The sequence below is a fragment of the Ailuropoda melanoleuca genome, chromosome 16 (genome assembly GCF_002007445.2).
Source record: "Ailuropoda melanoleuca isolate Jingjing chromosome 16, ASM200744v2, whole genome shotgun sequence".
Lineage (NCBI taxonomy): Eukaryota > Metazoa > Chordata > Mammalia > Carnivora > Ursidae > Ailuropoda > Ailuropoda melanoleuca.
Genome location: NC_048233.1, coordinates 79,935,500 through 79,957,697, shown reverse-complemented (window position 1 = coordinate 79,957,697; position 22,198 = coordinate 79,935,500). Strand labels below are relative to the sequence as shown.

The 22,198-nt window shown below is 49.4% G+C and overlaps 1 protein-coding gene across 2 annotated transcripts in view; it reads right to left on the bottom strand.

The window, feature by feature from the left end:
* STX3 (syntaxin 3) overlaps positions 1–22,198 on the bottom strand; it is a 42,923-nt gene that overhangs the window by 18,885 nt on the left and 1,840 nt on the right. For both annotated transcript variants that reach the window (XM_011237699.3, XM_011237700.3), the window contains exon 2: positions 8,214–8,297. In XM_011237699.3, the coding sequence (XP_011236001.1) occupies positions 8,214–8,297 (84 nt within the window). The remainder of the gene's footprint in view (positions 1–8,213; positions 8,298–22,198) is intronic.

The following is a 22,198-nucleotide window of genomic DNA, read 5'->3' as shown; positions in this document are numbered from 1 at the left end:
AAAAAAATCATTAAAAAAAAAAAATGAAGACCGGATGGTAGATGGCCTATCTGACTCTGTGGATGGGAGAGCCCAGCCCTAGGTGCTGCCCCCTCAACCTGCCTATGGGACTGGCCAGCCCAGGGAGGAAGGCTCCCACCCCCACTTCCTCCATCCTCCACCCAGAGCGGGCTGGCTGCCTTCTCTCCTCTATCTTCATCAACCTCACCACTTGGAGGCATTTCAGGGATTCTGATTTGGAAATCCAGTAACTTTGTCAATTCACCAAATAATCACAGAACCCATCTAGGACTTCAGGATGGGCAAGTGGCCGATCACAAAGCTCTCTTTTTTTGAACTCTGTGTCTTTGTTTTTCCTTGGAAGTGTTGGTTTTCCTCCAACGTGACTTTCTGGGTATTTCGTGGTGGCAGCTACATGCATTTAATTTTCTTTTGTGCATTTGCCAAATAACCAAAGACTGATGGGGGAGGGGGGTGCAAACCTAGTATGAAGCCTACAAGGCTGAATCTAAAAGCTCAAGGGCTGTTTTGTGTGTTTGGGGTTGTTCTAAATGTCCTGACATTACCTGATACAAGAATATATTTAAGAAGTGAATTGATTTAAGAAATATACATGTTAGAAACAAGCTGACACTTCCATGAGGCCATCATCACTAGCTCGTTTTTGTGCCTGAGAATACTGCGGCTCACAGGACAGGAACTCACTCCAGGCCACGCTGCAAAAAAGGCAAAACCGGGCATCTGTCAGACACCAAACCCTGTCTCCTGAACCAGCTATAAAGGTACAAGAACCACGAGAGACGTTCTTCTATCTTCTCTCCCATGTCCCTGTGTATGCAGCCTGTGTCACGGTAATGCTCGTGTTCCACTCCGTTTTGTGAGACTGGCTCAGTTGCCCTTTGCTGAGGTCATGTGCCTTATTCCTTCCTTCTCTAACCAAGGCTCCCTACAGAGAGCTTTATAAACCAAAAGTGCTGGAGAATCGTTGCTGATTGAGGAACCAATCTGAAAGCTGTATTTTTTTCATCACCATGCTAAATTTGCAACCAGTACACCCTCAATGCCGGCTTATTGTATGTTACTTTGCAAAATGTATTTTCTGGGGTGCCTGGTGGCTTCGTTAAGCATCCGACTCTTGATTTCAGCTCATGTCATGATCACAGGGTCATGAGATTGAGCCCTGTGACAGCCTTTGCACTCAGTGGGGAGTCTATTTGAAGATTCTCTCCTTCTGCCCCTCCTCTCTCTCTCAAATAAATAAATCTTTAAAACAAAATAAAATAACTTAAAAAATAAAATGTATTTTTCAATGATTTGTCAGTAATGTGGCCATTCAGACAGTACAGTTCAGAAAATGTTAAGGATCAAACCAGCCAGGTTCAAGTTTTGGCTTCATGTCCCAGCAGTTTTATGACCTTGAACAATCCACTCACCACCCCCACACATACCCCCAGCCCTGGTTCTCTTATCTGTGAAATGAGGATTTTCATTATTTCCCACTTCCTAGAGTTTTTGTGGGGATTAGAAGAGATAATGCATGTCAAAGGCTTAACAAGAAGTACACACTCACGAAATGAAATGACGAAGAGAAATCTAGGAAGAGCCAGCCATTACTGCCCGTGTATCACGTGCCAGGTGCTCTGCCTGCCTTCACAAGCACGTCTCATCTGCACAGCCCAGCAGTCCCCTGTTAACAAACGCCCTGTGATGCTGTCAGCAGCAACCCAAGGAAATCAAGTAGGACAGCAAGTCAATGGCTCTTCACATTGGGTGTTGCCTCAGGGAACCAATTATGATTACCGGATTATACTAATCACCACCGTCTAACTGAAAGAAGGGAGTTATTTTCAAGGCATGGGTGGCCTCCTCCTTCTGGACCTAAGGAGCCAGTGGAATCTAATTAGATAATGGGAAGCAGAGAAAGTCCTTACTTTTGGAGAACTGGCAGGTTGCCGTGGGGGAGGGTGGAAGGCTTTGTCCATTCTACTTAAGAACAAGCCTCTGCCTCCCCTAAGCTCCCACATACTCTGTACCTCTAGTTAGACATTAATTAATTCCTGCATATTTATTATGTGCCCCCCTGTTACGGTAACAAAGTAATGGGGTTGTAAGGGTCAAAATAACGACTCCTTTTCACAGTTCATACACCTTGACTTTCCCCCAAAACGAGGAGAATTCAAAACGGTCCCCATATTACACATTCTCAGTCAAGTCCTCTTTGATGTGTTTGCTTCTTCGCTTTAGAAAACACACACTGACCAGAAGGAACAGAGAGGTCTCTGTCCAAGCAACAGAAGTCAAGTCTGTCAGGGGTTTTATCAAGACTAGTGATAAACCAGTGGAATCCCCTTTCATGAATGAAAAGAAATGAGCAATCTCAGAGTTACACTGACCAATGAAAACAAGTATTCTTAGATAATAATCTCAAATCAATTAAGTATATTCGGGTTTTGCATCACTCAAAATTTGGTCAGGAAAACAAAAATCTATCTAGTTGTTTTAGCCGAAATAACAGAGTGCAGAAATTCTTTCCGCCAGGATGGAAGGGCCAAGAAGCCAAACAGAGGATGGTGAGGCACTCTGGAAATTACCAACAGCAGGGTCACCAGAGCCCAAGGCCAGGGCCCTTCTGACGAGAGCCACAGCACGGTGGAGCTGGCCAGCAGAACGGGCACCTTGGAGGCAGGGTCCACCCAGCAACAGTTGAGGCCACAGAGGAGACATGTCTGGGGAAGAAAACCATGGCCTCCTCCCTCCTCCTTGAGTCTTCTGCCAGTGCGTCCCCAGGTCAGGCACACCAACGCCAGCGGGCAAGGGAACCTGGGAAATGAGGGCCTTGCAGTAAGGAGCAGAGCCCAGGAAAGGCAGGGGACGGATCTGAGAGCAAACGGGCATGTGACGGGAGAGGGCTTCGTGCTGCCCAGCTCACTGACTCACCCAAATATTCCACCTGAAAAAGGAACTGAGGTATCCTTAACCTGCTAGATTTGACTTGATGTCGAGGTTTCCATATTACGTTCACTTTGAGGTTCTTAGTTTTAACAAAACTCAAGCCTCTGCAGAAATGCCTCTGCTTCCAGTTCCTCTAAGGAGGCATTGCTCCGCCCTGCGAGGCACCCCAGCCCCTGGCACACAGGCCCTGCCTCTCACCTGTCCCACCCAGCCCTGACTCAGTGACCTCTTCCCACTTGTACTGCCTCACAGCCATCACTGGCCAAGCACAGGTGTCACCCGGTCTAAGTCTGTTGAATGAGTAAATAAGTGAATGCAAGTAACTTGGGAGACAAGCAAGCTTCATATACCAGCGGAACCGCCAAACAGTCTCACAGATGGTTTTTAAAACACTGCCTACCACCACGAAAAAACCACCAAAAACTTTATAATAGCATCTTCTGAAATGTCATCATTCCCCCTTGCTAATAGAAGTTACATGTCAGAAAGTGTTCTATGAAAAAAGTAAATGCTCGGATAAGCAAGTTAAGCGGGTTTCTTTATTACGGGACATCTCAGAGCTTTTAATGAGTTCATGTACATTTTAAATCCCCATGGGAGGAAAAGAGTATGAAGCATTTTCCAACATACCTGCTCACCATCCATGATGAACACTTTGATGAACCAAGTAGCCATCTGCGGCCCCTGCCCTTTCTTGTGAACAGAACTCCGGTCTTGCTTGGGCAGCAATGTTGTCAGCCCCAGGCAATGAATCAGGATCAGTTCTAAGTCAATCCTGGCAACGCTGTCGTTTTGGGAACCACTCACTTCCCCGGTGTCCCTCCCAGCTTAGTGGCTGTGACCACGTGATCCACTGTTGGTCAATGGCCCACGGGGGGAAGTCAACTTAGAGGATTTGGGTGGTTTTCTTGCCTGATAAAAGGATCTGAGGGATTCTCTGGCTTCCCCCTTGCTGACTTCTTGCGATGCTGGTACACGGGGGTGTCACATGGAGCTGTGGCTCTGGAAGTTTTAAAACATGGCACGGATTCTTTCATGGTCCTCCCACTCAGAGGGGGCACCTACGCACTGCTCTCGTGAACCTGGCAGGCCTGTGACTGCTTTGACATCAGAGTACCGAGGTGATGTGCCATAGGCCTTGCATAGCCGGAACCTTGCAGTGGCGCCCTGAGCTTCCATGTAACACCCCGATGATCCTGCGCTGGCCAGGCTAAGAAACCCCAGCCACAGAAACAGGCCAGGTAGAGGCGCTCCAACGCCTATGGTCTCTATGGAGCTTTCCCTTGTCACCAGACATTTGAATAAAGAGGTCTCCATAAGGTTCCAGCATCCAGCTGTTCACGTCTTCCCAACTAAGTCCCCAGAAATCGTGGAGCAGAAATGACCCATCTCCACTGTGCCCTGGGCCTGAATTCCTAACCCACAGAATCTGTCAGCATCACAAAATGGTTGTTCTATACCCTAAATGTTGGGGTGACTGTCATATGGCAACAGGGAATCAGAACAGACGTTACCTCCCAATCCCAAGGGAAAAGCCAAGAGGATCCCAGAGATAGTGGTCTGACCTAGCACCACACCACCCAGCCCACTGCACCGCCCTCCACGCAGACTTCTTCACATGGGAAGTGATGACATATCCTTACTGCTTACACCACCGTCACTCAAAAGCACCCCTGGGTAACAGGCCATGCTGCTGCCAGGGTCCCAGACCCAGGTCAGAGCTCTCATCCTCTTTCCCATGGGCTACTGCACCAGCCAACTGGCTAGTCTTTCCATTGCTGGCCTTTCCCGCCCTCCATGAGCTGCCACCAGAATGATTTTCCTAAAAACACTCTGATCCCAGCATTTCCATAACATCTTCAAAGGCTTACCCTTCATTTGGCAGTGGTTCATAACTGCAGAAGCAAAAGAATCATCTGGACAGATTTCCCCAAAATCGGAAAGTCTAACCCATTCCAGGGCAAAAGGCTCCCCAGGTGATTCTGAGGGACAGGTCTAGTTAAGAACCACTGGGGCCTTCCCTCACCTTCCTCTCTCCCCTGCTGTGCTCCCCCAGGGCCTTGACATTTCTATTATCATGACTCACCAGCTAAAGAGACACCAGCGGGCAAGGACCCTGTCACAGAGCATTTTGTAGAGCCAGCCCTTAACACCGTGCGGAGGACATGAGCACGTGTGTAGTCTGGTGAATGGACAAATGAACACAGAAGAAAAAGCCCCTATGCTCTCCTTCTCAGGCAGGTCTGCTTCCTCTGAAAATGTGTTGTCTCTGCCAACTGAGCAAACAGAGCAAAGAAAATACAGACAAGCAGAACTGAGACAATAATCTGAGGTTTATCATTTACCAGCCCCTGGCTTAATCATCCAAGGCCTGAAGACCCAAGGGCCAATTCTTTCCCGTAACAGCTGAGAAGCTGGAGAAACCATTTGAGTTTTACAGTGCAGCGCGCATTCTGAAAACGTCCTGGCCCCGTGATTTCACCTGCACCTTGCACATGCCTCTCTGACGGGGTTGTGATTCACACACTCAGTCCTCGACAAACAGCCGCGGGTGACCTGCTTGTTGGAACAAGTCCAGAAAGCAAGTTGCATTCCAAAAATGCCTTCCCAAGCAATCTGTTTAGCTCTCTTCCTGAAGGATACCCTTGCTGTGTTCCCCAGCCACATGCAAGGGGAGGGTGGGAGGGCTCGTTTCCCCAAACCCCCATTACCTGGCATGTGCTTTATCCCACTTTCGAGGCTATTCCCAAACACACCAGGAACGGAACGGTGAGGACAGCTCAAACAGAATGAAGACATACTGTATGCCAGGCGCTGTGCTAGGTACGTCCACATACTTTCTCACTTTATATTTATAATACCCAGCAGGCAACACCTCAATTCCTGCTTTAGAGGAAGCTGGGGTTTAGGGTAGTGAAACAACTTTTCCAAAGTTATACTGCTGGTCAGGGCAGTGCTGAGATCTGGACCAGGACCCGTGGGCGCCAGAGCTGTGGCCTCTCTCCACGGCCTGTGGCCCCCCTCCCCCCTCCCCTCTCCCCCTTCCACGCCTCTGCCCCACTGCAGCGTTACCCTCCCGGCACCCCCCCGATCAGATGGAAAGTAGGCAAGTGACATTTACCTAGGCTCACACGAAGCACTTTCTGAGGGCCAGCTCCTTTACTCCCCAACAAATCTGCAAGGTGACTCTGTTGCTCCCCATTTCACAGACAAGCTCACGGGGACTGAGGGAAATCAAGGAATGTGCCCAAGATCAGACAGTCAGTAGCAGATAAGGAACTTAATTCCGAAGATTTCTATCCCACAATTCAGTCCCCTTCTCCACCCTAAATATGACAGGGTTTGGGTGGTTTGTTTTTTTTTTTTCTCCTAATGACAGAAAAGCATCTGACAAAGAGAAAGCAAGAAAGAAAAGCAGGGGTGCCTGGGTGGCTCAGTCGTTAAGCACCTGCCTTCGGCTCAGGTCGTGATCCCAGGGTCCTGGGATCCAGCCCCACATCAGGCTCCCTGCTCAGTGGGAAACCTGCTTCTTCCTCTTCCACTCCCCCTGCTTGTGCTCTCTCCCGCTCTCTCTCCCTGTCAAATAAATAAAAATCTTAAAAAAGAAAAAGAAAAAGAAAAAAAAAAAGAAAAGCGGCCCTCGAGGGCTTGTTAAGGCTCCAAAAATGACTATGATCCCAGCCAGCACTTTTCTGTTTAGAGAACACTTTCTGGGTGTGTGACCCTCACGTTATCCTCACACTGACCTTGAAAGATGAGTGCTGACTTCCCAATTTCCAGAGCAGGAATTAGAGTCTGGGGGTGTTAAGTGACTGGACCAAAGTCAACCACTACGAGATGCTCGAGGATGAACTGAGACCACGTCGTGGAGACCCCCCACCCTCCCACATCACAGGGAACCTCGAACTGGCTTAGAAGAGGCAAAGCACCGTTATTGGCAAAGCGGCCTCATCTGAGGGAAGAAGTTCTCCAACGTATCTGGTTATCTAAGATATGCTCAGAACACGCGACAGTGGCTTACAGGGGTCCTCCCCACCCCTGATAAGACATTTTCCTTCCACGATCCACACCTGGAACAGCCCTGGACTCACTAAACTCAAGTGCTCTTGGGTCTCACGGCAGTCCTCGACCAGAAGGACAGACCCACCCAGGGAGGGGGTGGGGAACCGCGGAGCGTTCACAGCCAGCTTCCCAATCAGGCCAGCACGCACTGCAGTTCGCCCCTACCCGCTAATGACTCCCCCAGATGACCTGCCCTGAACCGCCAAGCTGTTTAGACAAGAGTTGGAGGGCGACTTTCCACAGCCTCCATCTAGAGACGGGAGGTGCCCACGTTCTTCCTGAAGAAAGAACGTGCCGCTTCATGTCTTCTTTCCAAAAAAATAAAAAGCCTAAATAAAGAAACCACACTATGATGGTGGAAGCTTCCATGACTGAACTTTTCGTGCTTTCGTTTTGTTTTGAAGGATCATTCATCGGGCACATCCATGTCAGACACTATACCGAATGCCTTACCGACATCAGTCCATGATACCTTCCTAATAACCCTAGGGGGAATCGGAGTATCAATCCCCATTTACAGATAACGGGAACCAAGCGTGTGAAGGAACCACGGCTGGTCAGAAGCAGGGCTGAGATTTGAAGCCCCTGACACTGTACCATCTCACCATCCAACAGCAGCACTCCCCACAAGGACCTTCGAGATCGAAGATTATGTGGATCTGTAGACAGGGGCAACCCATCTTTGCCCCTGTTGAACTTCCAAAATACTAAACCAGTGGTTTCTTAGTGTTTCAGTTATCACGAGAATTAAGTCAAAGGGCCTGAATCTTTGGAAACAACAAATCGGATCTATCTGAATCACGGACCTAAAAATGTGATTTTTTTTCTTTCATACTCATGCCTGTGACCCCTATGGTTGATTCTGTAAGGAAATCACATAATTTAGGCAAGAAAGGGTATCATTAAAATGTTGTCATGTAGCATAAGACTTCAACAACATCTCTTTCATTGCGTCTGATTTACCTTCTGATTTTCTCAATAAGATGAAAAATCCAGACCCCCCCCAAGTATGCATTGAAGAGAATCTCCGGGTAACTTCTTGGTCTGGCTGCCCCCACCCCAGGACAAGACCAACCGCCCTCTGCTACTCTTGAAAGAGCCGAGTTTTATTCTTTACACAGCAGCTGTGTTTCCTTATGTACATTCAGGAAAACACACACGCACACACGTACACACACACACAGAGGAAGGTCTCCTACCTCAGCAAAAAACTCATCCATGAAAGCCGTGTTGTCAATAGCAATCACCACCTCGTCGGCATCATCATCCTGGGTCAGCTGCTTCTGGGGGAGACAAAAAGGAGCGGCGTGAGGCCCAGAACACAAGACGCGGTGAACAGTACCGAGTACTCACCCGGAGCTCCGTCTAGATCAAGCATTATGCACACGTAATCTCCCTGACAACTCAGAACAGCTCTGCGATGCTTTGAACCCCAGCCTCACACTGTCTGCACTTAAACCCTCGCTGCACTGCTTACTGACTTTGTCAGGGGGGTGGGGGAGAAAGGGAGGGATGGGCAGGCTCCTGCCTCACTGCGCCCAGGTTTCCTTATCTGTAAAATGCTGACAACACACTACCTACTATACGAGGGGGTTAAGAAATGAGACAATGAAGCTAAAACAGGTTTTCACTGTGCCTGGCATGCTGTAAGTACTCAGTAACTGCTAGGTTTGTTGGCGGTGGGGTGGGGGTGGTGGGGGTAGTATTATGACTCATTCCAGCTGGAGAACCGAAAACAGAGAGGCTGAATAACCTGGCCAAAGTCACACAGCTATCGTGTCGAGACAGGCAAATTCTAGCCCGTCTTTTGGATTTGGACCCCATGTTCCTAACCCCTTCCCCACAGTGTTCAAATGCGAGATCCGCCCTACCAGAGATCTGTATGTTTCTAGCCTCAGTTCCTCCAAAGCACTTGCTTCCAATCCTCACAGTAGGAGCAAAGATTTTCCTGTTTTCATAAACCGCCTATTGCAAAAAAACAGCACTGTGTTGTTCCCTGTCAGAGCTCCTGTTTATAAGGAAAAGGAAGCTCTCCCCACCGCCCCCGGCAACCCCTGGAGACCCCAGGGTTCTGGATCTCATTCCACTTCCTCTGCAAAATCACAAAATGGCTATCTAAAGGAAGCATTTCCATTCCTACCCAGCATCCAGGGCCTGAGCTGTTTCTATGTTCTCCCCAGCGCTGCACGACACACTGACCATTTCTTTTTTTTTTTTAAAGATTTTATTTATTTATTTATTTGACAGAGATAGAGACAGCCAGCGAGAGAGGGAACACAAGCAGGGGGAGTGGGAGAGAAAGAAGCAGGCTCATAGCGGAGGAGCCTGATGTGGGGCTCGATCCCATAATACCAGGATCACGCCCTGAGCCGAAGGCAGATACTTAACCGCTGTGCCACCCAGGCGCCCCCATACTGACCATTTCTAAGCACAGAGGGAGAACGGGTTCTCAGGAGCGGAGGTGGGGAGCACAAATCCCCTACACCTGCTTCTCTACAACCTCCAGTGGGCTTTGAAACACCGAGACGTGTCGCTCTGAAACACTCAGAATGCCACGGGCAATGAAAGCCACCAGGGGCCTCTCTTCTCTACCTGCTGCCACCCTCCCCTGACCCCAACCCCATCTTCAACAGATGATGGAATTACTGGGAATGCCCATTGAAATCTGAGACTCCGCAAACATCTCGGGAGTCTGTTCCAATTGGCTCCCCCATCATGTCATTCTCTGGCTTGTCTGGAACCACCAGCAACCCAAACTCAACAGCCACATTCAAAGAAATTGAATTTGAGAGCAGTGCTACAGCCCCCAAAATTGACTTCCTAAAAAGTCATTCCTTCTATTCATCTCCTTGGATTAAAAGTCCCATTGCCTAATAGACCACAGAGGGCCCATTACAGTCTGGCCCCACCCACATTCCTCCCTCTAGGATCCTCTCTCTAGACCAGACACTTTCAACTTTCCTGGCTGTTCCCAGACACACCATTCTTTCATCTGCTCAACTGTCACACAAGGACCAGCTAGAAAAGTTTTACTCGCCTTTAAAATGCAATCCCAACCATCTCCTCTGTCTGCCTTCTGAGACACTTCCCCCTTCTGCAAAATTTAAAACTTCCCTAAGGTCTCAGGGCATTTTGTGCAAACCTTCCATAGCATCCAGCACAGCGTATTGTTAATTATTCCTTTACTTACCAATCCTTCCCTGCTGGCTGTGAACCCCTGGAGGGCCAGGGCTGCCTTATCTACTGTAACAGATACTCTGAGCTACCTGCCTGCCCAGAACACCTTCCTTTGTGTAGATAACTTTCCCAGAATTGTGTGGGGAAGGTGTGGGGGATCAATCTGGACCCAAGCTCCCGGAGGAATTTGAATTGCAAAGTGAATGGAGCTGAGTCCCCCAGTGGCAGCGCCCAGCAGAGATATCTGCAGAGCCACCCTTGCCTCTACTCTTCCGAAGCCTCCCCCTGCTTCCAGCAGGTTCCACAGACCTTCCCAGCACTCCTCCAATGAGCTGAACAGTACTCTTCTAATATTTCAAGAAATCTGTTTCGGAGGAATTGGCTCTTGTCATTCATTCCATGTGTATACCGAGCACTTACCATGTGTATACCCAGCTAGATACGTAAGACAAATGGAATCAATTTTAGCCAAACAGAAGACTAGCCTCCATAGAGACTCAGCCTGGATTCAGCCAGCAGTTTCTAAAGTGCAGACAAAGAGCTCCCTTTATCGACTATCGCCAGTATGTGGGCCTCTTAGCAGCCTCCAGAGAGCTCCATGTCCCGGGAAGGATCTCTGTGACCCTCACTGGAAAACAGGGGCCCAGTCTTCTCTGGAAAGATGAGTTCACGAGTGTTTGTTGAGTTTTCTCTCTACAGAGGTCTGGGAAGTGGGATGAGGCTACCATCCTGGGATGGACTGACGGAACTTCCTGGAAGCTGGGAACAACTGTGTCCTGGAGGGTGGGAGGCAGGCATAACGACATAAATCTTTGAGACCCCTGGAATTTGTACAGGGAGTCCCCCCATCCAAGACGTCAGCTCTTGGCTTGGAGCAGGCTCGGGGTGGAGGGGTGTTGTAGCCTGCTCCACCTGCAGGGAGAGAATGTGTGAACCAGGAAAAGAGAAGTCTTCGGAAACTCACAACCCAGGTCTAACACCTGCTGTTACCACTTACTGGCTGTGAGACCTCCATCAAGTGTCCTACTGCTCGGAGGTTTTTAGCTGGAAGCGGTAATGACACTACACACCTTCCGACATTTATGGGCATTGGAAGACATCACATACAGGTTTCTAGCACAATACGGTGCACACACCGGTGCCTAATACTTGTCAGTTTCCCTATCACCTTGCCATAAAGACATGGTGTCTAAAAGCGTGAGTTCTCCTCCTTCAAAAAAGTCTTCACGCTAACGGCTAGGACAGTAAGGTCGGCTCCAGAGCATCAGGACAATGTGGGTTCCAAAACTCACTCCATCACATACTGGTCGCCAAGCCTTACCCAACTGGTTAACACCTCGAAGTCTCAGTCTCCTTATCTACAAAATAGGAATAATAGTGTCTACCAATGCTTTTGTAAGTATTCGGACAGCGCACAGTGACAACTCAAAAATGCAACCATATGGAAGATCTCGCCAACTTCTCTATAGCTTCAACCTGGATCTAAGTATCTTTAAATAGGAAAGAAAAAAAAAAGATACAGGACTTTTAGAGTTGAATGCAACCTTACAGATTCTATCATCAAATTCTCTCATTCAGAGACGGGCAAATCAAGGCCCACAGCCAAACACTGAGTTACACACACAGCCAGGAACAGAACTCGGGTTTCTTGATTCCCATCTTCCCATGCAGAGTCTTTCCCACTGTGCTGTGCCACTTCCAAAAACATAACAACATCAATGACAACAGCACAAGCTTTAGTCCAATTGGAGAATCCGAGCAAGAGGCTGTCATCATGGATTATCTATTTGGAGTCGCGGGACATGGGGATTCCCACCAGGCTTCTGCACCGGGGATCTAACTCATCCCAGGGAGACCCCTCGTCCCTTCTGACACAGCCAGGCTCTCTGGACTGAGGCCTTGGGGACCCCAAGAGCAGGGAAAGCACACAGCGCCCTTTCTCTTCGGCCCACGTGATGGAACACAGCCAAGAAAAGAACTTCACCATCTTTATCACAGAATCAAGGCGTGTGGTAACAGGAACGTTGCAGTTCCTGCAACATGGGGCCACAGCAGAGACTCTCAGAACCACGAGCCCAGCCACTTCCTTCCCTTCCCCCAGGCCCAATCTCCTGCTGCCCCCCCACCAGCCCTCCCAAGGAGACGGGAGATCTGCCAGGGGGCAGCGCTGAGTCTGCCGTCCACCCCGCCTCCCAAATATACCCCACAGTCCCATGAGGGACCTGTGACCACGACCTCCTCCCTGCAGAGTGGGGAGACTTCAGGGGCCCAGAGCACAACGTGCAGGTGCCGAAGCTCTAATTCCTCCCACTCCACGCTAACCACCTTCTCTGTCAACCTTAGTCTATTTGACTTGGGTTCCCCTCGTTAGCTTCTTTAATAAAAACATGCCACCCATAGAGCCCTGACACGGGGGCTACCTGGCCACGACACCCTAGCTGCTTCACATTCGCCGTGTCAGCGAGCCCCGTCTGTTTTAGAGCTGAGGACCTGCAAGTCATGGAAGTTCTAAGTCACCCGGGGTCTCCTAGCCACTGATTCACAGACTCTAGGCTCAAGCCTGGGTTGTCTGTCCTAAGCCCTTGTTATTCCAGTGCACCTTCCCAAAGCAGCCTATCGCCCAGAGCAACCGGGAGCCACGGAGAACAGGAGCCCAGCTGGGCGTTTGTCTCATTAAGCCTGGGTTTTCACACCACGTAAGGAGCTTAGTTTTCCAGCACGGCTTTGCGGAACCCCAGGACACTTGATGTGTGTCTCCCAAACCACCAGGGGAGGCCAGGGTGGGGGAGCCAAGCAGGCGGGCCCTTCCCTACTCTTCAGTCTGCACAGCTTTCCTTGTACCTGCTTTATACACCGGGGCTGAGTGTAACATTGCATTTGAAGAAAGAGTCCTGTTGTCAAAAAAGAAAGGAAGAAAAAAAGGAAGCAAGCAAGCAAGCAAACCAGCAAGCAAACCAGCAAGCTTAGCTAGCCAGGAAACCACAGGCCTCAACAAATGGATGCCTTCTAGAGAATGGAGACAGAGAAAGAAATACCCTCACTCTTTTCCAGGTACAAAGTTCCAGTTATAAAATAAATAAGCCACGGGGATGAAAGGCATGACACGGAATATGGACAATACTGTAACAACGTTGTATGGTGACAGAGGGTCACTGAACTGCGCGTGGTGAGCTCAGAGTAACATACACAGTTGTCAAATCACTGTGTTGTATGCCTGAAACTAAGATGACATTGTATTTCAATTATGCTTTAACTAAAAATTAAAAAAAAACAATACGGCTGCAATGTAAGTTTAAATCATCGGCAATTCCTCAAGGATCGTACAAATCAGAGCAGCGAGACAGAAGGGAGGGACAAAGAAAGAAAAAGGGAGCCTCCCAAATGAAGAAGTCACCAATTCCCTCCTTTCCACATGTGCCAGGCCTCAGGAAGACCTGACGGGTCCCAGGACAAGCCCGGGAGCTCTTGGGAATGTTCTGGGGTGAGGGAACTAGTAAGAGGGGCAGGCATCAGCCATCCAGACTAGGAAGGGACTAGGAAGGGACATCTGGTCCTTAACTTCCCACAGCGGGGCATTAAAGGATTGCGGCTGGTGGGGGCAGGGCCCTCCTGGCTCAAGCAGGTGAGCACACATTCGTGCACTTCCTCCTCCCCACGGGGAAACAGCTCTTTGCTTGGGAGCTCCACATCCTCTTCATAAACCCAGACTGTCTCCCGATAATGCAAAGAGACAATGGCATGTGACTTTCCTTGTCCCCGCTGCCCCCTTCCCCCACCTGCCTCCCTCTGGAATGAGGGTCTGTGGATTCAGAGACAAGCACCACCCCTGACAAGGATTCCAAACACACAGACACACGCCCATGACATACTGCCCAACATCTGGTTTTTCCAGTCCCTCTTCTTCGATTAAAAGAGCCAGAAATTCTGAGTAAGCGTGTCAGCTCTCAATAGGTAATCAGTGCTCTTGTGTCCCTCACTTACGGAGGCTGATGGCCCTTCTCCAACACCCGTTTTCCCTCCCACCATTTTCCCTTCCAGTGAAACCCTCCCAGAGGGGTCACTTCCCTCCCTTTCTGCTGAACAGATGAATCAGGAGGAAATCAGCCTCGAACAATGCCCTAGTGGGCCTCGCACTTTTACTTTCAAGATGTCTTCTGGATGAACAACCTGAGGCCAACACTGGCCTTGTTTGGAAAATGAAGAACTGAGGAATAAACCCATGACCAGACTAGCCCAAGGCCAGCGAGTCCGTGGACAACTGAACAAGAGACGAAGTCTCTGATGGCCCCACTCCACACATTTTGTCATAACAATATGACTTCTCTGTAGTATGTGTGTATTTCGTCACTGACACTCTTGTGGTTCCAAATATATTACTTCCTTCTCACGTCAACCTCTGAGGGACAAAAAGTATTCTCTCCATTGACAGACAAAGCAACCTCTCAATTAGGTTAAATACCGTGTCCACGGTGCTTCAGCTAGTAAGTGTAGTAAGCGGCAGTATGAGAGCTCGAAAGCAAGTCTGCGGGGACCGGGACCCGGGTTCTTACCCTCCACACTCTATCTGCAGATGTCTGTCCCACTCTGGCTCCTAACACACCCTCACTTATTTCCGGGGATGCTGAAACATCAGTAAAATGAAACTGGATTAATCTATATGCATGAATGAAAAAGTTACCAGGACAGGGGCACCTGGGTGGCTCAGTCGGTGAAGCGTCTGACTCTTGGTTTCGACTCAGGTCATGATCTCAGGGTCGTGAGATCGAGCCCCACGCTTAGCACAGAGTCTGCTTGGGACTCTCTCTATCCCTCTGCCTCTCCCCGCCACCGCTCGCTCTCTAAAATAAATAAATACCTTTTTTTTAAAGTCACCTATGCATGTAAATCCTATGAATCCTATGCACGTATATAGAGACACACAGATACACCGACAGGGCCAAGTTGAGCACCCAGGTCTGCGGCTCCGTAGCCGTGTGATTTTAAACAAGTTACCGAACCTCTCCTCTGTGGCAGGGTTTCCTCATTTGCAACAGGAAAAATCTGCTCACACAACTGTTGTGAGGATTAAATGAGTTAATACACATGAAATGTTGAAAGCAGTGCCAGGTACCTATTAAATGCCCAAGACCGTGCCATCTCAGCAGAGAACTGGGCCCATTTCCTCTGAAGAGAGTTTCTACCAAAGGGGCGATTCCAATACCAGCTCTCAGGTGGTGAGAGCAGGTCCCTCAGTGTGAACTGAGATGCAGCTCATCTATTTGCATGAAGTCATTTTTCTGGACTATGCTTGAAAGGAATAAAGGAATAAGGCTGTCCCTGAATTTCACTTCTGCTACTTTCTCACAAAGTTTGATATTTACTACTCTTATTATCATTCCAAATATTTTGTCATTTCCTTTTTGGTTTCTTCTCAATCCAGGAGTTATTTAGAAAGATCTTCTAAATTTCCAAAGCAGGTAAGCCTGGTGGGGGGGGGGGAGGTTGGTGATTATTGTATTGTTAATCTTATTACATCATCACCAGGGAACATGGCCTAAAGGATTTCAATATTCTGTGCAATCTGACAAATTTTCTTCAGGTCTTCACACACGGTCAGTATTTTTCAGTCTTCTGCATGTGTTTGAAAAGATCCTGCATTCCATTTGTTGGATACAAAAATCATCGAAGTTTCATCCCCAGTGCCATGTTCATTGCCACCTCTTTCTACTTCTCAGGACCTTAGCTAGGTCTGGAGAAGGAACAGTGCAAAGGGATGGAAGTTCACCTAAAGAAAAGAAGGTAGGAGAAAAAATGTCCTCTGGGTAGATGTTGTCTCTAAGATGAGGAATCTGTGGTAGGGGGGTTAATTCATCCAGAATCACACGGCCAATATGGAACAAAGCCAGGATGGAACTCTGCCTGGTCCAATCCACTGAATTCATGGTGCATTAACTTAGACAGATGATGGAGTGTCATAACCAACCACCACGTCCACACATTCCCTTTCCCACTACAAGGTCCCATCTATTCACTCTCCCAACAGTATTCACTGAACAACCATCATTTGCCAGACAACAGTACAGACACTGGAGACGCACAGACCAAACTCAGCACCTCATGTTCTCCAGGACCTCACTGGCTCTGATGGGAGGCACACAGATCATTACAACCCCACATGGTGAGGACAGCACTTAAGGAATCACACACCCAGGAGAAGACGGGGTGCCCAACCTTGCCTGAATCCAAGGGAGATTCCCTCTTGGGGAGGAGAGAAGCCATTACAGAATGTGTACAAGGGTGACCCCTTGGGGAAATGTTGAAAGATGAGTGGATTTACCCAAAGGATAGCTGCAGGAAGGCCACCAGAGTGAGAAGACCACCCCTTTTCCTGCGTTCCCTCACATCCTGAAAGACTATCTTCTGCTTCCCCCTGGAGAGTTCAGGTCCCCTTCCAGCTCTTCCTCCCCTACTCCAGCCTGTCTTCACTCTTTTCTGACTTCCTTTCCCTCCGCAACCCGCCCCTCAACACCCCACAGCATCCCGTTCTCAAGAACGCAGAATGGAGGAACTAATAACATCTTCCTCTCTACTCATCCCCAGCCTTCTGTTCAACACTTCCTTTCAGTCCCTGTCCCACAAGCCCCCTTCCCATAATGATCCTTGGAGAACACTCCACTATTCGCTACATGAGGTACCATCTATCGAGCACTCCCCACAGGCTGAGGATTCTTCCAAGACATGCACTTCACATTTACCATTTAATCTCTACAACAATCTTCTGGGGACCCTCCCCATCTTACAGCTGAGAAAATGAAGGCATAACGAAGCCAAGCAACCTGCCCAAGACGGCGCAGATGACGAGTGCCTGAGCTGGGAGAGCCCTTGCCCTTGACCACCATGGAGCGGCGCCTCCAACGGCCACCGCGCCCCAGCGCTGGCATAAAGCACTGGCCTCCAGAAACAAACTTCCGAAGCATGAAAACACACAAGCCATACTGACCAGGCCGTGGAAAACAAGGAATGACGGAGAAGCCACTGCAGGCCCCGGAAGGCGAAGGAAGCAGGCCACCTAACTGCCTTGTGGTGTCCTGGACTGGATCCCAGATCAGAGAAAGGGACATTCAAGGGAAAATGAGTAGAATTCAAATAAAGTCTGGAGCTCAGTGAGGGTTTTGCCAAACATACCATCATAATGGAAGGTGTCATCAAGGGAGGAAACCAGGTGCAGGTAGACAGGGACTCTCTGTACTGTCTTTGTAATTTTTCTGTAAATCTAAAATTAGTCCAAAGTTACAAGTCTACTTTTTTTTTTTAAAGAATTTTTTATTTATTTATTCGACAGAGATAGAGACAGCCAGCGAGAGAGGGAACACAAGCAGGGGGAGTGGGAGAGGAAGAAGCAGGCTCACAGCAGAGGAGCCCGATGTGGGGCTCGATCCCAGAACGCCGGGATCACGCCCTGAGCCAAAGGCAGACGCCCAACCGCTGTGCCACCTAGGCGCCCCAAGTCTATTTTTTTAAAAAGCAAGCCCGATGCCACACGAAGTTGCCCTAACCCCGTCAGCTAAGCATCCCCAGAGAGCAGCTGCTCCCCTCATCTCCTTTAGGTTGAACTGTACTCACAGTGCCCGCAGGGGAACGCTGCCATGGAAGCAGCCCATTGCATGAAGACAGGCCGACCTGACGATGGAGACTGGGGACACTGGTGACAGGAGGAAGCTGCAGAGGCCTGAGACCCAAGTGGCTGCAGGTACAGCCCCTCAGGGACTCCAGAATCCAAGTCAGCTCATTTGCAGACCGTCCCCATTCATTCACTGGACAGCGTGGCCTGCTGCCTTCCCTGCTGTGGGCTGGACGGTGCGAATACAGGGGGAACGAGGCCTGGGTGGTCTGTGCTCCCCCAGAGAGCACATGTGCCAGGCAGCTTCTGACCCAGCACTAGGTCCCCACTGTTCCCCACCAACAAGAATAAAGAGTTCGAGGAACGGGAAATGCTGCCCGCTCAGGGTCTGGAGGCTGCCCTGTGGTGACACTGGAACGGAACTAAGAGACGTCTAAGTCTTTGCCAGGGGAGAAATGCGGTGAGCTAGATTCTCACCGTGGCATCCACATCTTCTCCCTCATTGTCCTTCTGCATGGGGCCATGCTCCATGATAAACCGGGCTGAGGGTTTTAGGAACAGCTCGGAGCCTTGGAACTCATCCATCCTTGTCCTTAAGGATGGAACCAGTGACCTCTGGCTTCATTAGCAAAGTTATGGCTCCCTGGATAAATGCTGCACTTCACCAACCCACAGGGAATGCAGAGGGGAGCTGAAGCCGTAACGATGAGTAAGGGACGTGTGAGGGCCAAGCTGTGGATTCGTCGATACACAGATGTTTGCTAGATAAGCACCATGCAGAGTGCTGGGCGCTGGGGCCCCACAGGAACACCCTCTCTGCCACTGTGTCAAGGGGCATGCAGTGCAGGGTAATTGGGGAGACGATCGAATATGGTGCAGGGAGATCTAAAAAAGCCAGACAGTCATGTTCAATTCTTGATTCCAACATTTCCCAGCTGGGAATGTCAATCAAATCTGAGCCTCAATCTCCTTACCTGTAAAATGGGAATATTATAAAACACCACCTTGCCTTGCAGGGTTGAAAGGGTTAGAGACAACATCTATAAGGCACCTAACACCGTCCTATCAGATAGTAAGTAAATGCTCAATAAATGATCATTTTTACAGCAGCTGATGATATGGTGACAACAGGGAAGAGAATTATCAATTTCTAAGATTTTAAGTAATCTCTACACCCAACGTGGGGCTCAAACTCACAATCCTGAGATCACGAGTCGTCTGCTCTAGAGTCCCAGCCAGCCAGGCGCCCCTAGAATAACCAATCTTAAAGACAATAGGACCTAGGAGGCTAAGAGTCCAACTCATGAAAACACAAATGAAGGTGGTTTGGAGCCTACTCCGTGGTGACAAAAACCCCACTGACCTACTTGGAGAAAGGCATTTGCTACAAAGCAATATGGCCCATCTGGGCACCTGGAATGGAGGGAGAATATCTAGGCTGCAGTTAGCGAGGGTATGTGTAAAGAATGTGTTTTGGAAGATAGGTAGGAATTTTGACAGCAGGAGAAGGGAGAGAGCAGGACACAAACAAGCATTTCTCCCCCAGCTTCTGCCAGGCCCCGGCCTCCCCCTCACTCCCAGACAAAAATAAATCTAATCCCCTTCTCTCGTCCAAGCATTTTCTCTGCCTCTAGCTGATGAGTCTGTAATCCCTACTCAATCCCCTGTCACTCATCTCAGCTGGGCCTCCTGTCTGCTCCAGCTACACAGCTCTCCCATGGGGTGAATCCTCCCAGGAAGAAATCACTGACCAGTAAGAAATCTCATCACTAACGGACAGAATCTCAATGAAAAGGTTCTTAAGTTGAACCTCAATGAAGAGATTCTCAAGTTGAATGTCAGCGAAGAGATTCTCAAGTCGGGATGTTAAGATTTGGTTATGAGCCAAAGCACCTGGCACACAGTAGGAGCTCGATATATATTAACTGAACGAAGTGAGCTTTAAAGGGGAAGTACAGGCCCATGTTTCTGAGGGGGTTACCCTCGAACCCTTATCATCGGGACCTCTGGTCCCACAGAGACCCCAGAACGTCAAAGGCAGCAGGAGGCCAAGGAGCCCTTGGGGATGCAGCAAGACACAAGACAGAACAGAAAGAATAGAGTCAGTCTGACCTTTAGAGCCCCACGTGATTGATATCATTAGTGTGTCCCCACTGGCATTGGCTTTGGAGGGCACCGTGTACCCCAAGTTATTTGTAGTTCTCCACAGATCAACTCCAGGGGGGCCAAAATCCTTGACCTCTATTCCCTACATGACTGGCTTCTCTGATATCATTACCTACCTTTGATTTGGGTTTTTTTTTTTCATACATGACCACTGACTCTTTAAGACCCGGACTTCACGTCATAATTCTGCCTAACATGATGTCCAGCAGCAAGAGGTCAAAAAGGATGGGGATGGGCATTCCCAGCACACAGAAGTCCCAAAGCACTGATCGTGGTGAAGGAGTGAAGCACTCACCGACGGGAGAGTGGCTGAGAAAACCCCGGATCCTCGCCTCTCGGGAGACTCTACTTGCCTTGAAGAGATGGGACTTGGTCTTAACAAGACCTGAGCTCAAGCATCCCTTCTGAGAAGCACGCCCCACTCTCTAGTGCCTTTTCCCCGGAGGCCAGTCAAGAGGATCTTCCCACGGTAGCTTCCACCACAAGGCCGGTATCATAAAAATTGTCTGCTTCTTCTCGTCTCCCTCTCTGTGAACTTCCTAAGAATGTCCAGGAATAGGTGGTAATCACCAGTATAGCCCAGTACCTACCACCAGTGCTTGGGCCATGGTAGGCGCTCTGTAAACGTTTGCTGAATGAAAAGAGAGCTGGGACAGGAATTGCGTGGACTCCGTGGACCCAAAATTCAGCTTGTGAGAAATGAGCAAGAACCGCCTTGTGAGACGGCCTGGGGTGGGCACTGCCCATTCCTGGCAAGCTTGTCCTACTCTCTGGAGAAGCAGGCTGCTGACTAAGCGTACCAGGAAGAGCAGGGCAAGAGATGAGCCAGGTCTTGAGACCCTGGCCTCTGGAAGGTATGCCCGCTCAGTGTGGACGCTGCTCCCAGCAGGTCAAGTTGGGGAACTCACATGTCCTATGGCAGGTGATTATCTCGGATTATCTCATTCAACTTCCGCAATGGCCCTATGGGGAAGGTCCGATGACCCACTTTACAGGTGCAACTGAGACTTTGGTCCTAGAAATTCCAAAGCCTCACAGTCCCTAGCATCAGGGCCTGAAATCTTTTTATTTGCACCCCCACCAATCCTCAAAGAGCTGCTCAAATTCCTACAACGCTCCACATCCCACAGGCTTCCGGCCTCACCCCCAGGCTTGAGGGTTCAAAACCTCTCTGGCCAGTCCAGTCCGTCCTTGGGCAGCTCTGACTACTGAAAGTGCTTTTGGGGTTTTCGGGTTTTTTTTAGGATTTTATTTATTTATTTATTTGACAGAGAGAGACAGCCAGTGAGAGAGGGAACACAAGCAGGGGGAGTGGGAGAGGAAGAAGCAGGCTCATAGTGGAGGAGCCTGACGTGGGGCTCGATCCCAGAACGCCAGGATCACGCCCTGAGCCGAAGGCAGACGCTTAACGACTGCGCCACCCAGGCGCCCCCAAAAGTGCTTTTGTGCAGACAGTCCTTATTCTACCCTTCAACTTCAATCTTCTCCTTTCATCTACAAGGAGGAAAGCTAATCTCCTGCACATGACAGCCCTCTAACTATGTGGAGGCAGTTATCACTTCGCCTCCCCCAAAGCTTTAGAAAGATGCCACAGAGGACATTGCAAAGGATTGCTGAATGTGAAACTGGTTTCATGCAGGGTAACAAACATCCTTCATCGATGAAAGGAATCAGAGAGGGTTATCTTGTGACAGTGAAGGCATCTCTCACCTGCAGAGGTATAAGGATGGGATGTGGCCTGGAAACCAAAATCCACACAAACTTTAACAACAGCCTTCACAGAAAACGTGAACATTTGCCAGGAGGGGCTTCTGAGATGAGCCAAAGTTCTCGTTTAACAAAGAGGAACAGAGAAGCAGAGAGATAAAGGATACAAAGAAACACAGCTATTCAGTGAGCGGCCAGGCGAGACTAGCTTTGAACCTGCAGCCTGGTCCTCTTTGCACGGCTCCACCAGCCATCTCCCTGCTACAAAACACTAGGGTTGCATCCGCGAGTTCAGAACAGCACCCCATCACTGCACAGCCTCCAGGCTGACTTTGACCTCCCCCAGAAGTAAAGCTCCATTTGACAGAGGGTAACAATGAGGCTCAGGGGAACAAAGGGACTTGCTTGGCTTTCCTGGCAAGGGAACTCAGAACTCAAAGTTCTTTGCTATTTGTTGACAGTGGGCTTGGAAGGGGCTGTGGGCTATCCTCCTCTGGAAATGGGTTTCCTAACACAAGGAAGGGAGTCGCCTCT